The sequence below is a fragment of the Urocitellus parryii genome, chromosome 7 (assembly GCF_045843805.1).
Source record: "Urocitellus parryii isolate mUroPar1 chromosome 7, mUroPar1.hap1, whole genome shotgun sequence".
In the NCBI taxonomy this organism is placed as follows: domain Eukaryota; kingdom Metazoa; phylum Chordata; class Mammalia; order Rodentia; family Sciuridae; genus Urocitellus; species Urocitellus parryii.
Genome location: NC_135537.1, coordinates 158,957,290 through 158,971,557, shown reverse-complemented (window position 1 = coordinate 158,971,557; position 14,268 = coordinate 158,957,290). Strand labels below are relative to the sequence as shown.

At 40.0% G+C, this 14,268-nt stretch overlaps 1 protein-coding gene across 2 annotated transcripts in view; it reads right to left on the bottom strand.

The window, feature by feature from the left end:
- Window positions 1-3,981: 3,981 nt before the first annotated feature.
- Window positions 3,982-14,268, bottom strand: part of Spop (speckle type BTB/POZ protein) — a 75,370-nt gene continuing 65,083 nt past the window's right edge. For both annotated transcript variants that reach the window (XM_026386992.2, XM_026386991.2), the window contains 4 exons: window positions 10,659-10,714; window positions 10,076-10,198; window positions 6,446-6,588; window positions 3,982-4,977 (listed from right to left, as the gene is read on the bottom strand). In XM_026386992.2, coding sequence (XP_026242777.1) covers window positions 4,833-4,977; window positions 6,446-6,588; window positions 10,076-10,198; window positions 10,659-10,714 — 467 coding nt within the window. In that variant the 3' untranslated portion in view covers window positions 3,982-4,832. The remainder of the gene's footprint in view (window positions 4,978-6,445; window positions 6,589-10,075; window positions 10,199-10,658; window positions 10,715-14,268) is intronic.

The window sequence follows — 14,268 nt, the reverse complement described above, 5'->3', positions numbered from 1 at the left end:
CTTCCCAGCTGTCAGTTCTGTGGCTTTTCTGGTTTATTTCTGCCATCTCCATTAGTTAGTAGAACAGAAATCCTATCCTCTGTCCTAGGCTCAATCTTACACAATGTCTGGGGGTCTTCTAAGTGCTCCGCAATTGCTCAATCAGTAGCCTGAGTTTAATCTGTGACCTTGAGTATGTCACCCCACTTCCCTGTATGTCTGTTTACATGAACAGGAAGTGAACAAGATGAGGCTCCTCCTTCTCCTTGTTTGTGAAGAGCTCACCTTTAAAGGTTTTGAGAGGTTAAAACTCTCCCCATTTCAACTGAGCATTACTAGTGGACCAGTCCAGGTCAATGCCAGGAAAGCTCTTGGATTTTCACCTTCTTTTTGCTCCCCGGGTCTACAATTCCTTTGCCTTCTGTTATTTCTTGGCTCTGGGCCAGGCTGAGTGATCTTGAGGAAGTCACAGTACCACCTCCCCAAGCCACACAAATGGAATGAAGGGGAGCTGTATGAGACAAGCCCTCAAGTGTTCAGAATGCCTGTGACATCTGTCAACTGCAGGTACTGGTGCTACATCCCATACTGAAGTCACATGAAGATACTATATCTTCATAATATTTTTTCCCTAGAGTTGATCCACTTCAACTCCTTAATCATTTCTCTTGCTTGTATTGAATTCCCTCAAGTCTAATTTTTTTTTTCCTCAGAGCTGCAGAAATCAGCACCAAACAGCATTCCAGATGTCACTTTCTACTCTAGCATTACGGGATTTACAGAGGGGGCGCAATCATCTTGCTAATGGCTTGGTGGCGTAGAGATCCCATCAGTCAACAACATTCAAGTTTCTGTTCTGGTTTGGAGGTCAGAGCTTCTGGTTCTCCCAGCTCATTATCCCAGAGACTGATCATCCTACATCTGCTTTCTTGCTTACTGTCTCCACAAGGTGTCCACCTATTGGGTCAAAGGATTTACAGTGGCACAGTCACCTCTGAAATTAAAAGGGAAAAGCACATCTACCTTGCATGCACACGTACATAAAGAGCAGCCCAATGCTACTCACCTGAATGTTAGATTAGTCAGCAAGCCATCAGAAATGAATCCAAATGATGGAGGGCAGAGTTCAGCGAAAAGTCATGAGACAAAGGAAACACACAGGGTCCAGGCTGATTAAAAAGATAATTAGTTGTGGAAAATAAGGTTGGGCTCTAGCCAAGAATTTGTCTTTGACAAAGATAAACCAAAGGATCCAATGCAGCCATGTTGGGGGAATTCAGTTGTTCCTTTTATAGGAGTTGAAGGGCCAGAACAAAGCAACAGTCAGTTTCAAAGTGCAGTTCCACTCCCCCTCTGTTTGTTGTTCTGCTCATAAACATACAAGCTGTTTCCTTTCATTTGCACAGGCTCATACAATATGGAGATCTCACAACAGGTTTAAGCTATATTTTAAAGGGAAAGCACAGAGTGGACAAGCCAGAGATTTAGTCTAAGAAGAGCTTCATGTCCTTGGCTGGAATTAAAAAAACAAAATGCAGCAGCAGCAGCAGTTCTTTAAAAGCTAAAAGACCAGCAGCCTTACAGTGAAAAGGAAAAGGGGGGCATCTCTTACCCAAACTGTCAAAACCTATACAGGCACCCGAGCCACCTAATCACAACACAGAAAGGTTTAATATCTACACAGGGAATGGGAAAAGTTTTGCCATGGATGGCCACATATAGGGGGACTGATAATAGGGGAGGAGGGGAGACGGCAATGATGCCAGATACTCTATTTGGACCCAAAAATGCAACTCCAAAGGTTCTGTGAAACTACTTGCCTGAAATACTGTTTTGATAAATAAGCCATATCCTTGTGGAATTGAAATCTCCAACTGTTCCACTGGCACGGACATCTCTGCAGTGACAGCACATGCCCCAGATTGTGGAGTTAACTTGAATTAAATTTCAGATGTGGGGGAGCTAAGGGAAGGGGTGGTGGCAGTGGGAGGTTTATGAACAGTATGCTGGGACTCTGATGTTGTCATAACCAGATGGCTTCAACTGTATCATTTAAAACAAAAACAAACATGTCCAGAAATAATATCACGGGAGAAGCACTACACAGTTTCACCTGGCCTGAAATACTCATAGCTTTACACTCATAGTAGAGTCCACATTGGAAATTCCATAAATATTCAAGATCCCAGAAGAAAACTTCATCCTACCAGAAGCTAGGTGCTAGGACTGTTACCCCCCAGAGGATACCTTCCCCAAACCCAACAGTCCCCCACCCAAGAGCTTTCTGTGAATGAAGAGAAAGAAATCTGGTTTGACCTCCTGGAACCTCTGAACAGGCCAGTAGAGGCACCTTTCCAAAGCTTTGTTCTTGCTATTCCCAGAGGAAGCAAGCCTTACTTCCAATTTTGTACCTAACATTCCAGAAATGGAACTTCCTGCAGTTCATTACGTAATCTTCAGGATGTGACATTAGAAGATCTGGCACTCAATAGTTGCGTGACCTTAGGCATGTTCCTTCCCTGGGTTTCACCTTCTTCCAGCTATAGAATGGAAGAGGCGATCTATCACCTGCCCAACAAAACTCATCAAGTGGTTGGGAAGTTCAAATGAGATACTGTAGATGAAGGTTTACTGAGAACTGAGAAATGCAGAGAGCAAGTGCAGTTATCTGAGACAACATAGGTAGAGGAGACTGCAACTGCCCTGATCTCAGGGTCTGAGTGCTGATCTGGAAAGCAGGGCTGAGCCGGCACAGGACAACAGTTAGCACACAGAGAACTTGGCACTTCCTTACACAAGTTGTTACCTAGGAAGGAACCTGGGAAGTGCAATGCATGTTTTGTCTTTTTAATATTTTTTTTTATTGTAGATGGACATAATACCTTTATTTTATTTATTTTTTATGTGGTGCTGAGGATCGAACTCAGTGCCTCACATGTGCCAGGCAAGAATTCTACCATTGAGCCTAACCCTAGCCCCAATGCAGTGCTTTCTAATAAACAAATTCTGCCCTTGATTATATTGATAATAGATCATATCTATTCATTTTGGGGTTGGTGAGACAAATAAAAAGTAGAAAATTAAATTTGTAAAGGCTAAAGTTCACCAAAAGGAAATGGAAAATTAAATAGGTTGAAGCTCCATTGAAACTAAAAAAAAAAACCTTGGCAGAACAGCCAATTCATTTTCCCGTGTATCCTGCTTGTCTTAACAGTGCTATGAAGCAGGCTAACAGGGAACCCTAGAATATTCTTGTGAGCTCACTGGAGTTAAGACAATTTTTCTGGAAACACATCAAGTCAATGACAGGACCAGTCAGAGACAATAATTTCCCTTTATTTGATCTCCACATTTGTGTCCCCTGGATCTTTTAATATTTAGTTAGGAGAAAAGAGATTGGGGATTAAATCTTAAAACATACAGGATGCAGAAAAGCCCAGTACAATCACTTGCCTTGGCAGAGGTAGGGGCCTGGTCCTTCATTAGGATTTGGACTCTCAATACTCAAGAACAAAAGATTGGCAGATGCTGATAGCTCACAAAGGAAACCTGAGATTACGAAAAATAAATAAATCCCTTCTGCTTATTAGACATTTCAAACATAATCCCTGCAAGATGAACGATCAAACTAGGCCTTCAAAATCCCTTAAGCAAGGAACTCAGACTCGAGAGACAAGCCAGGTGAGTGAAAACAAAAGACCAGAGATACCACACAGTACAAAATAGTAATTATTTATATTTTCAAAAAGAAAAAATTAACATTTGGAAGTTCTCCCCTGTAGGAAGAGGGCTAAGAAGGAGGAACAGGACTGGCTCCTATGCAGGTGGCAAGTCAGGTACGAACAGCTGAGCAATCTGTGCTGGGACTTTTTTCACACAGCATTAATAATAAAATTTCCTTTTTTCTTCTCTTCTTTTTGTTGTTTTTGTTTTGTGTGTTTTCAGATTTCTTGTGTTTTTTTTTTTTTTTTTGTTTTTGTTTTTTAGAAAAAAGGGAGGGGGGAGGGAAGAGAAATAAAATCAGAGAAAAATGCCAAAAAACATTTTCCACAATATCTAAAAACAGAGAACCATAGTTCTTGTCAAGACAGCATGAATTCTGGATGAATTTTTTTTTCCAGTTTTCAACACCAATAAAGATTTTTGCAAAAGCCACTATCATCAGAACACTTATCTTCCAGATCAAATAACCTCTTCCCCCTTTGCCTTCGCTTGTCACTTTCATAAGAGGATAAAAGGATGTATTCTGTTCTTGCAAACAATAAGTGCTAACGAGAGAGCTCTTCTGATACTTGTGTGGTGGTGAGGAGTTTTCACAAACATCCAAGCTTCAGCACAGTTGGAAGGACTAAAATTTGCTTCTCTCAACATAAATACTATTAGAATTCACAAAGTGATTTTTGAAAAATTCTGCAAAAACTCTTCTTTCCTTTTCCCTTCTCTTAAAACTAAATGTCCTTTTTTTTTCTTTCTTCTTTTTCCTTTTTGCTCCAGGCACCTGACAATTTGTTCTGCTCAGTCAGATGCAGGCAGGTTTCTCCGAAGTACCACGACTGGGATGTGCTCAGGGCCAGCACCTAAACTGAATCCCAGAGTCAGACTTGGTCAAGCCAAAGGGAACACGGTGATGCAGCAACAGGGTTTTCATTAGGTTGAGTAGCCCCGAGTCCTGGGCCTTTCCCTCCCCCCGGCTTCCCCAAGTTATTTAGTGCTGTTTCAAAAGTCTGGGGCCACGATGCAGTCTCTTCCCCACAACAGAGTAAAGCTCCACAGATTGCGCTGTCTACCTGGTGGTCAGTGGCAACAGGGGCTGCTGCTTCTGGAAAATCTGGAGTCTTGCAAAAGGCAGGATCTTAGGATTGCTTCAGGCGTTTGCGGGGAGGTCCCAGGAAAGGGCACTGTGCTGAAGCCAGAGAGCGATATGCTTCAGCCACCAAGTGGGGATGTGACACCACCATTGACTTCCATCCAGAGGTCTCCAAGACATCTGAAGCATGACTATAAGTGAAATGCAGAAAGAGAGGGATTATCAAAGGAAGTGAGCACAAGACAGATGAACAGCCACCTAAACAGCTTAATTTTCCAAGGTTTGGTGTAAAGGGTATTAATGAAAGACTTCATATACACAAGACTTTGCTTGGTAGACAGTGGCAGACTGGTGACCAGACTGTGGCTATTGTGATTCTAAATACCAAGACTTTGAGCCACTATACTATCAAAAAAAAAAAAAAAAAAAAAAAAAAAAAAGTGGAATTTAGCTCTTCTTAACTTTGTCAATGTTCTTTATATTCACTAATGATGTTAATAAGGAGAGAAGCAAGGGTTGCCTCAGACAGACAGCTCTGAGCGTCCACCTGGCTGGTCTGTAACCTCAGGGCAGATAAGTTTGGAGCCTACCTATTTGTCAAAAAAGAGAGAATAATAAACCACTTTTCATTCAATGGTTGAGTTAATTTATAAAAAAACACCTAGTACATAGTGAACACTCAATAGTACTAACATTTATTGGTTTCCTCCCTCCCACTTAGAAATAATCTTATGCTGGGTATGGTGGCACATGCCTGTAATTCTAGCAGCTTGAGAGGCTGAGGCAGGAGGATCACGAGTTTAAAACTAGCTTCAGCCACTGTGAGACCCTAAGCAACTCAGTAAGACTGTCTTTAAATAAAATACAAAAAAGGGCTGGGGATGTGGTTCAGTGGTTAAGTGCCCCTGGGTTGAATCCCCAGCACACACACAAAAACTACATCTAGAGGACCTTACTTCCTTTCTTTGGGCATTTTTTTTTATTTTAAATATTGTTTGTTCATCTACCTGGAATGTCTCTGACCTGTCCCACCCCAGAGCTACTGTTATGAGGGCCTCCCCACCCTAACTTTGCTTCCCATCAGGCAAGGGAACAGAATTTTCCCCTCTGAGAAGATGGACTGCAGTCACTACTTCTTGTGGCCCCTTTGAAGTTTTTCAAAAGCACTATGGCCAGGTCACCTGTCACTTAGAATAAAAAAACACATCTAGTTGAATGTTTCTCCAAACAGAATATTTACGTCTCAGCTACTGATCATCCCTTCTCTTTTTCCCATTCCACAATAGATACATTTTACTAATTCATTAAAAAATATGCTTCTATTCTCCCAGAAATCTATGTCTTTTATTAAGTCAGTGAAGGTGAAGTAAAGATACTATCATCTGTGGGCACACAGCTTTGCAGGAAGCAAGTGATCATTTTCATCAATTCCATTCAGTATTTGGAAGTAAAACACTTAACTTACCAATAGGATTCAATCCATGAAAGCAAACTATTTTTCCACATTATAAAGCTGAAGGAAAGGATGAGAACTCTATACTTACTACCAAAAAGGTTAATGAAGCTACTTGCCTATTTTACTCACTAATTCAAAGTCTTTCTCATTTCTTTAGCTATCCCAATTATTCTGAAAGAGGAACTTTGAAGATGCCAACTCACTAGTTGATGAAATCCACTGCCTGAGTTTTCAACTGATCTGCGCTGTGGAGGTCAGCCAGGATGAGAATTTCTGCGGCATTCTCCACTGCGAGGTTACTGCAGAGGGCATCCTCACACATGACCTTCAAACGCTCCAGGGCATACTGTAAAACACAAGCACCACTGTCGTCAGAGCCATAATGGCTCTGGGCTGACTGCTACTGAAGTTGTTTTCTTCAGCAGTACTGCTGTATAACCAGAGACCTGAACAGAATTACACAGAGCATGAAAAGCTACAACAGCAATTATAAAACATAACCATACTCTAAAGGTTAGTTGTTTAAACTTGAAATGAAGACAGCTAAAATAACTTGAGCAGCTGCCATTCAAATTCTAAAGTCTACCTGTTAGGAAAAAATAGGCAATGACAGAATCCTAAAGTTATACTATATCTGCTGACTATGTTTAAAGTCTTTCTTCAACCATTGCCACCTAGCTTACAAAGGGCATTAATGCTGCAAGCCAACAGGAACATTAAGCTTCCTGCAATCCTTTTATTTAGAGCTGACTAGGGTGAAGCACAGTCCCTTCTACTTAAGCATTGTCACTACCTAGCTCGGCAGGATCTCCCAACTGGCCCATCAGGCAGTGAAAAGGAGCCCCATGGTGACTTTCACCAGCATCTCAGGCACTAGTTGATCTTGAATGAGGGTCATCCAAGGGCCTCCTTTTCAATAGGAAAGGATGAATGAAGTCCCATTTTATTGGGGTTGAGGTTAAGATTCTCAGGGTAAAAGAACAAAGCAGCAGAGACCCTGGATCCACTTTCAGTTCAAAAACTTCTGTCTTCTAAGCAAAGGACATAAATGTTCTGGAAATGGAAGGTCTAGGTTAATGCTGGGGCACATTTGATCTAGCTGATTGGGTTTGATGCAACTCTACTACTTACTCTCTGAGATTATGAACTTACTAAGGAACTTCAGGGAAATGAAAGAGGAAAGAAATAAAAGGCGTCACAAAATAAACTGTCATTAATCAGTTCACAGGAGAATGGTTTTGCTTTAAGGCTATCCAGTCTCCTTACAGGTCCCATCTTGAGGGCCTTAGAACTCAATGACATGATGCCCCTCCAGGCTGAATCCTGGCAATCAAATCAGGACAATTTTTATTGTTATGAATTCTGGGTGAGGAGGCATATCTGCTGGCACTCTGATCTCCTGCAGCAAGAAGAGTTTTATTTGTTTTGGTGCAACTTTAATTTTTTACATTTGAGTAACTGAAAAACAGTTTCCATGGAAAATGGGAATGACAGTAGACAAGCAAGAAATGAGGCTGCTGTTTTTGTTTTAAAAGGCTGGAAAAGGTTGAGTAAACTTTCAGTCTTTATACAGTGCTGCAGGGACTACTCCTCTTATCCTTTCTAATACATTCTTTTAAAAGGACTTTCACTGTGAATAGCTCTGATCCCTACTGCATAATTAGACAAAAGTAGCCATTCTTGTCCCTTGGGGGACAAAGTTTTTTTTCTTAATTATGCTTCTGAAAAACCTGCCTAATGGCAGTACTTACCCGGGAGATTGAAATTGTGTCTCCCAGGCCTGGCCAACGTGTTTTGTTTTGTTTTTGGTCTAATTACACATGTCCCCAGGAGACTGAAAAAGCTCAGAAGAAGCTGTTTCAGCCTCTTGGGTAAATTCTAGATGTTTAGATCCTTCCATGAAAGATTTCTTACCTCTGGTTTCCTAAAACTCATAGGGATGTGTAAAGGTAAAAATACTTTCAAGTAGGATCAGAGTGAAGGCCATCTTAATGGGAAATTCTGAATGGAATTTGAAAATACACCCTTCAGTTATTTCTCATTCACACATTTGTGATTCAACTGCTTTTTCTTTTAAAAAATATGTTTTCTTGGAAATATCATCCTTTGCTGGGAAGTTCAGACTGATCTCCCTGCTCTGGGTGTTTAGAGTAAGCGGACAGTAGGGTTTATGGCTGAGGAATAAGAACCAAAACTTGAGGGACACAGAAGTTTAACCTTGGCTCTAAAGGATGTACAACTGTGAGCCTCTGTATTTCTGTTTAAAAAGTGGGCCTTGTGGGCTAGGGTTGTGGCTCAGCGGTAGAGTGCTTGCCTCGCATGCATGAGGCACTGGGTTTGATCCCCAGTACATGGAAAAAACAAAAACAAAACAAAACCTAAAAAGCGGGCCTTGCAATACTACTCATCCTTAACAGGATATTGAAGATGAGGTGAAAAAATACTTGATGTATATAAGCACAAGTGACTACTTTACTGAAAACCACATAACAGCTGAGGTAGATCCATACAAACTTTATGAAAAGCAGATATTGGGCTGTGTCTTCTACCTTTCCAGAACTGGCAGTGAATATAATTTTGCTGTCTCCATTGAAAGCAAGTTTTCCCTGGTCAGAACTGAGGTACACTTGAAGAGTTTGTAATTTTCACATTGCTAACTGTACTAATAAAATCTTCAGAGGTGATAAGAAGGATACAGTTATTATTCCAATCTCTTATCAGGAGCATTGACTGGATCCACATGCCTCACCCTCTATAAACATTTCAAAAAAGCTGATCAATAAAGAGAAAACCTCCACTGAAAACCCAGGCACCTTCCTTTGTCCTCAGGTTTAAAGGAACATTATCTCCCTGAATGAATCTTGGGAAAGCTCTTGGACCCTTCAGCTGAAGCCCACTTCCCCCTCAGACGGGTGTTGTAGACTCACAGCAGGAAGAGGGGCACTCCAGACAGAACACCCTCTTTCTCTGTTGGGGTCAGAAGCCCTTTTAGCTCAGTCACATCAACCACTTCTACCCTCTACACAAGAGAAGCTTCCACATGGCAAATATTGATCCTTCTGCTTTGCCCTATAGGTGGCATTTCTACAGTATCCAGGGCCTGGGTGGGCCGGCCAGCCACTGAGCTCCACCTGATGTACACACCCAGTGAAAATCAGCTTCTTGGTATGTTTTAGGGACCACTAATCCTCGGAGGTGACCCTTGAGACAGGGCTAACTAAACTGGAGAAATGCTGTCTATCATACTCCTTTTCAGAAAATTTGTAGTGTATACTAACACGTCACAGGTTCTGAGAAATACTACAGCAAAATGGAAACAATCTGATTTAGATAAGTTCAGTATCTCTTTTGTCCCAAAAAGTTATTAACTGTCTTATAATTTTGAAGGTATACTTCAATATACCTTCAATATAATAGCTACTTAACTAAGCTGAAAATGCTCAACAGTGAAAGACTATTTTCTCATTGACAAAGTTTAAATAACAATGAATTGTAAAACATCTTGTAAATTATAAAGCACAGTTCAAATGTTAGTATGAAACATTACTCTCAATGCGTTTGAATTTGAGGTAGGGAAAAGAAGAGAGGTAAATCTTGTACTTATCCTTCTTTTCTGTAGGTTGAGGTGACCCTATAGTTCACCATTCAAGGCAGTATGCTTTTGAGAACAAATTATTAATTGCCTTGAAGAAACATATATAAACCAGATTGTCCTGGCCAAGCTAGGATAGATGTCTATTTTACCCACAATGCAACACAGAAGCCTATTTACAGAACTCAACAGGTCACAATAATTCCTAAGTCCTATGGTCATTTTTCTATTCTTATCTCACCTTGTCAGCAGCTGCCAACAGATCATCAGCCATTTTGTCGAGATTTGGAGCCTTCCCCGTGTAAATGAAGCACATCATCTCCTTAAAAACTTCAGGCTCCACGTCATTGATTTCAACCCGATTCTATGTCAGAAAAATAGAAAATGAGAAACACTCCAACAGAAAAAATTTCCTAGACTATTTTCATGATTTTAAACTTTACTGAGAGACTCTTGTATCATTTTAAACCTAGCATGAACAGAAAATGTCTCCCTGTCCTACAGACTGTAATAGTTTTTCTCCCATCCTGTGTACCACCTTTGCTTTCTCAAATACAGTAGTAAAACAACTGTATCTTTGACTTTCCACCTTGATTTTCCTGAGTACTATGAGTAGAAACACACCTCACCCAAAACTGTTTATATGATCTGCCTGGGGATTAAATGAGTCCACTTTACCTGGAATACTAACAGACCACCTCACTCTGCTCTCAGAAGGTGTCTGTTCAGGGAGTTGTGTTCCATTTTAATAAAATAGCAAGAAAAAAATGTATATAGGAAAATAAATCACCTGGATAACGTACTTTTCCGTCCTGTTAACATACCTTTTTGCTCTCCTCCATTTCATGTTCAAACATTGCACTAAAAACTGGAGAACGTGCTACAAAGTGAAAGGGGAACAAATATAAGTTATCCCATGAAAATTTCTTGGTTCTCCCCAGTTATGACAAGAGATCATTTTCCTTCTGGTTCATTACTATAGAAAAGGGACTCAGCCTCAAATTATACCAGAATTATAAAATACCTTTCTTCATAATTATAAAATTTCTTTCTTAATATTTAAAACATCCATATTTTAAGGAAATTATTCCACAGTTACTTTTGTTGGATGACAATGCTATGTCCTTTGTACAGATCTGGAGGGTACAAATGGAAGGTCCCTCATGGTCCAACAGGCAGTCCCACACCTAGGTTTTGGACTAGAACAATGACACTGTACTTTTCTCTACCTCTAGGGACCACACAGCAAGAAAGTTAAGAGCTGGGCTCAGTAGCATGCACCAACCAGATAAAGTACATGTTCATTTATGTCTTCTTCCAAGCTATGCATTCTTAACAGAGATATCCCCTCCTCAAAAGAAGTTAAAAAAAAAAAAAAGCTTTATATAGCACAGTGGTTCATGGCCCTTCAAAAGCTTACTCTACCTGATAAAATGACCATTTTTTTTTCATATTTAATTTCTCTCATTAGGGAGAATTTAAATTTAGTTTTTCTCTTTAGGAGTAGGGTTAATGAAAGAGGTTGAAAACCAATTCTCTACCCCATGCACACTCTAGTTTAATGAACAGCATGAAAAATAAATTTAATTTCAATGATAAAATGGCTAAGAATTCAAAATTTTCATGTTTCCAAATCAATTGGGGGTATGGGTCAAAGTTGAGACTACCAATCACTACTTAAGAGTGAAAGAACAGATGGCACATGTAGGAGGCCTTTGAGCTAGCAGGGAACGGGAACTTTTGGTCTACAGTTTTTGTCAGGAAGAACTAATTTTAGCTTTCACCATTTTCATTCTTTCTTTTTTTTACTTTTGGCCTCAAAACATTTCTGATCATTTTCTTATTTATTTTTGCATTACAATTCTTAATACATCAGTATACCATAATTTATCACATCTCTGATTATATATAAGGTATGTTGACACCAAATTCACATCTTCATACATGTATCTTGTATAATGATGAGGGTCTCCTTTCACCATCCATGCTATTCCCCTTCTCCCTTCCTTTCCCTCCCACCTCTATTCCCTATCTAGAGGTAATCTTCCTCCTTGCTCTCTCTCCCAACCCCCCTTGTATCAGAGAAGATTTTCGGCATTTGTTTTTTTGGGATTGGCTAACTTCACTTAGCATAATCTTCTCTAATGCCATCCATTTCCCTGCAAATGGCATGATCTTATTCTTTTTTATTGTTAAGTAATATTCCATTGTGTATAAATGCCACATTTTTAATCCATTCATCCACTGAAGGACATCTAGGTTGGTCCCACAGTTTAGCTATTGTGAATCGTGCTGCTATAAACATTGATGTGGCTGTATACCTGTAATACGCTATTTTTAGGTCCTTTGGGTATAGTCCGAGAAGAGAAATAGCTGGGTTAAATGGTGGTTCCATTCCCAGTTTTCCAAGGAATCTCCATACTGCTTTCCAAGTTGGCTGTACCAATTTGCAGTCCTATCAGCAGTGTATGAGTGTACCCTTTTCCCCACATCCTCACCAGCACTGTTGTTGTTGTCGTCTGTCTTCATAATGGCTGCCACTCTTATTGGAATGAGATGGTATCTTGGAGTAGTTTTAATTTGCATTTCTCTGATTGCTAGAGATGATGAGCATTTTTTCGTATATTTGTTGATTGACTGTATATCCTCTTCTGAGAAGTGTCTGTTCAGATCCTTGGCCCATTTATTGATTGGATTATCATTTTTTGGGGGGTGCTTATCTTGTTGAACTCTTTATATACCTTAAAGATTAGAGCTCTATCTGATGTGTGAGGGGTAAAAATTTGTTCCCAGGATGTATAGCCTTCACCATTTTCTAGGGAAATCACTTAACGCTCTGAACCTCAATATTTTAATCTACACCAAAAACACAGCAATTTTCACTGTTCTTATATCAGAAGACTTATAGACTACAGGTACTAATAAACATTATAGTTGAAAATTACAGAACTAATGATTTTAAAAAACAGAGAGGGGTCCATAGCAGTAGCTATGTCTTAGAGTAGGCAGACAGCAGCTCAAGCGATGGGAATACATAAAATCATCCAAGGAGAGTCAAGTAAAAACTAACTGAAGCACACGCTTAAACCTCACCAATATTTGATGGAATGGTTGAAAAAGAGGGAGGCCACACATTAGAAGCAGCTAGAAAACCAAAGAAAGGAATCATGTAATATATGAACTGAAGAGTCTCTCAAATTTAGGAACAAGCAGGTCATACATATAACTTTGGAAAACTGCTTTCATAGCCTGGAGGTGAACTGAGGATAAGAGGGAAGAATGAAGTAGAGAATGAATGTGCTAACTCAAGAAATTCAGCTTTGGGGTGGGGGGAGAGAATGAGAATGAATATATATGAATAACTGCTAGAGTAAGGTTTCTGGGAAGGCAAAATAGGATCTGAACAGAGAAGAAGTAGAAAGAAACAGTCTGCTCTCCACCTGAAGAGGAACTCCTCTGCCCCTGAGAATGTAGGCGAGAGGCAAGAGTCAAGGGTGTTCTTGTAAAAGGGTTTCGATATTCTCTTGGAAGAAGTAGGCAAGGATATCTTACAGGAGCTGGAGGCTAAAGGAGAGTGGCTAAAATATCTATTGTTGAAAGAAATAAAGGGAACGAATTCTGCATCTATAGAAAGACATTTTGGCAGTGTTGAGGGCCTTGCTAAGCATGCAGATATGTTACTAACCTAAGAGTTAACATCATCTTTTAATGTTAGTAGATATCGAGTAGAAACAGGGAATGGGAAGATGTTAGACTAGGTAGATTATGCTTTGCCAGGTTTGTACTTTAGCATGAGGAAGCTGAGTATCCTAAGAAGCATTCTGCCTTAAAATTCATGTTATCTCCTCACAGATCTTATGGTCTGAAGAGAAATGTGTGTGGCTGTCTGCTACTCTTTCTTGTGTGGTGAAATCAGTCCTCTCTGGTCAGTTCCTCTTTTGGGTCAGTGTTTCTTGTCTTACAGGCAAAAGACCTATTAGATGGAGACTTGACCCTCCTTGTCAGGGACAATCATGCCACTCTCATACATTTATATCAAAGTGAGGGCTATGCCCTCTAGGATTGGGACTCAGCCAGATGGTACTTATCCTGGGTAGAGAATCCTCTCTTTTATATCTGAACTCTATCTAGGAGCTGATACCAGCTCCTAACAAGTATCCTGACACTACTCTTGGTGCGAATGCATTCAAAACCTTTGCACATCATTTTTTACTCCTTGAAAATGGTGGCCTAAGTCCACTACAGAGAGGAAAAATAGAAATGCCATTTTTTTATGGATATCAGTCTTTTGGTTATGAGAGCTAATGTCATAATATAAAAGTGTATTTATCTGCAGGTCTTTTTGTAGCTCAGTTTAAAAAGTTGAAGTTGTTCACAAGGAGATTACGCAGTCACTGTTTATTTCACCAAAACTATAAAACAACCCATAAATAA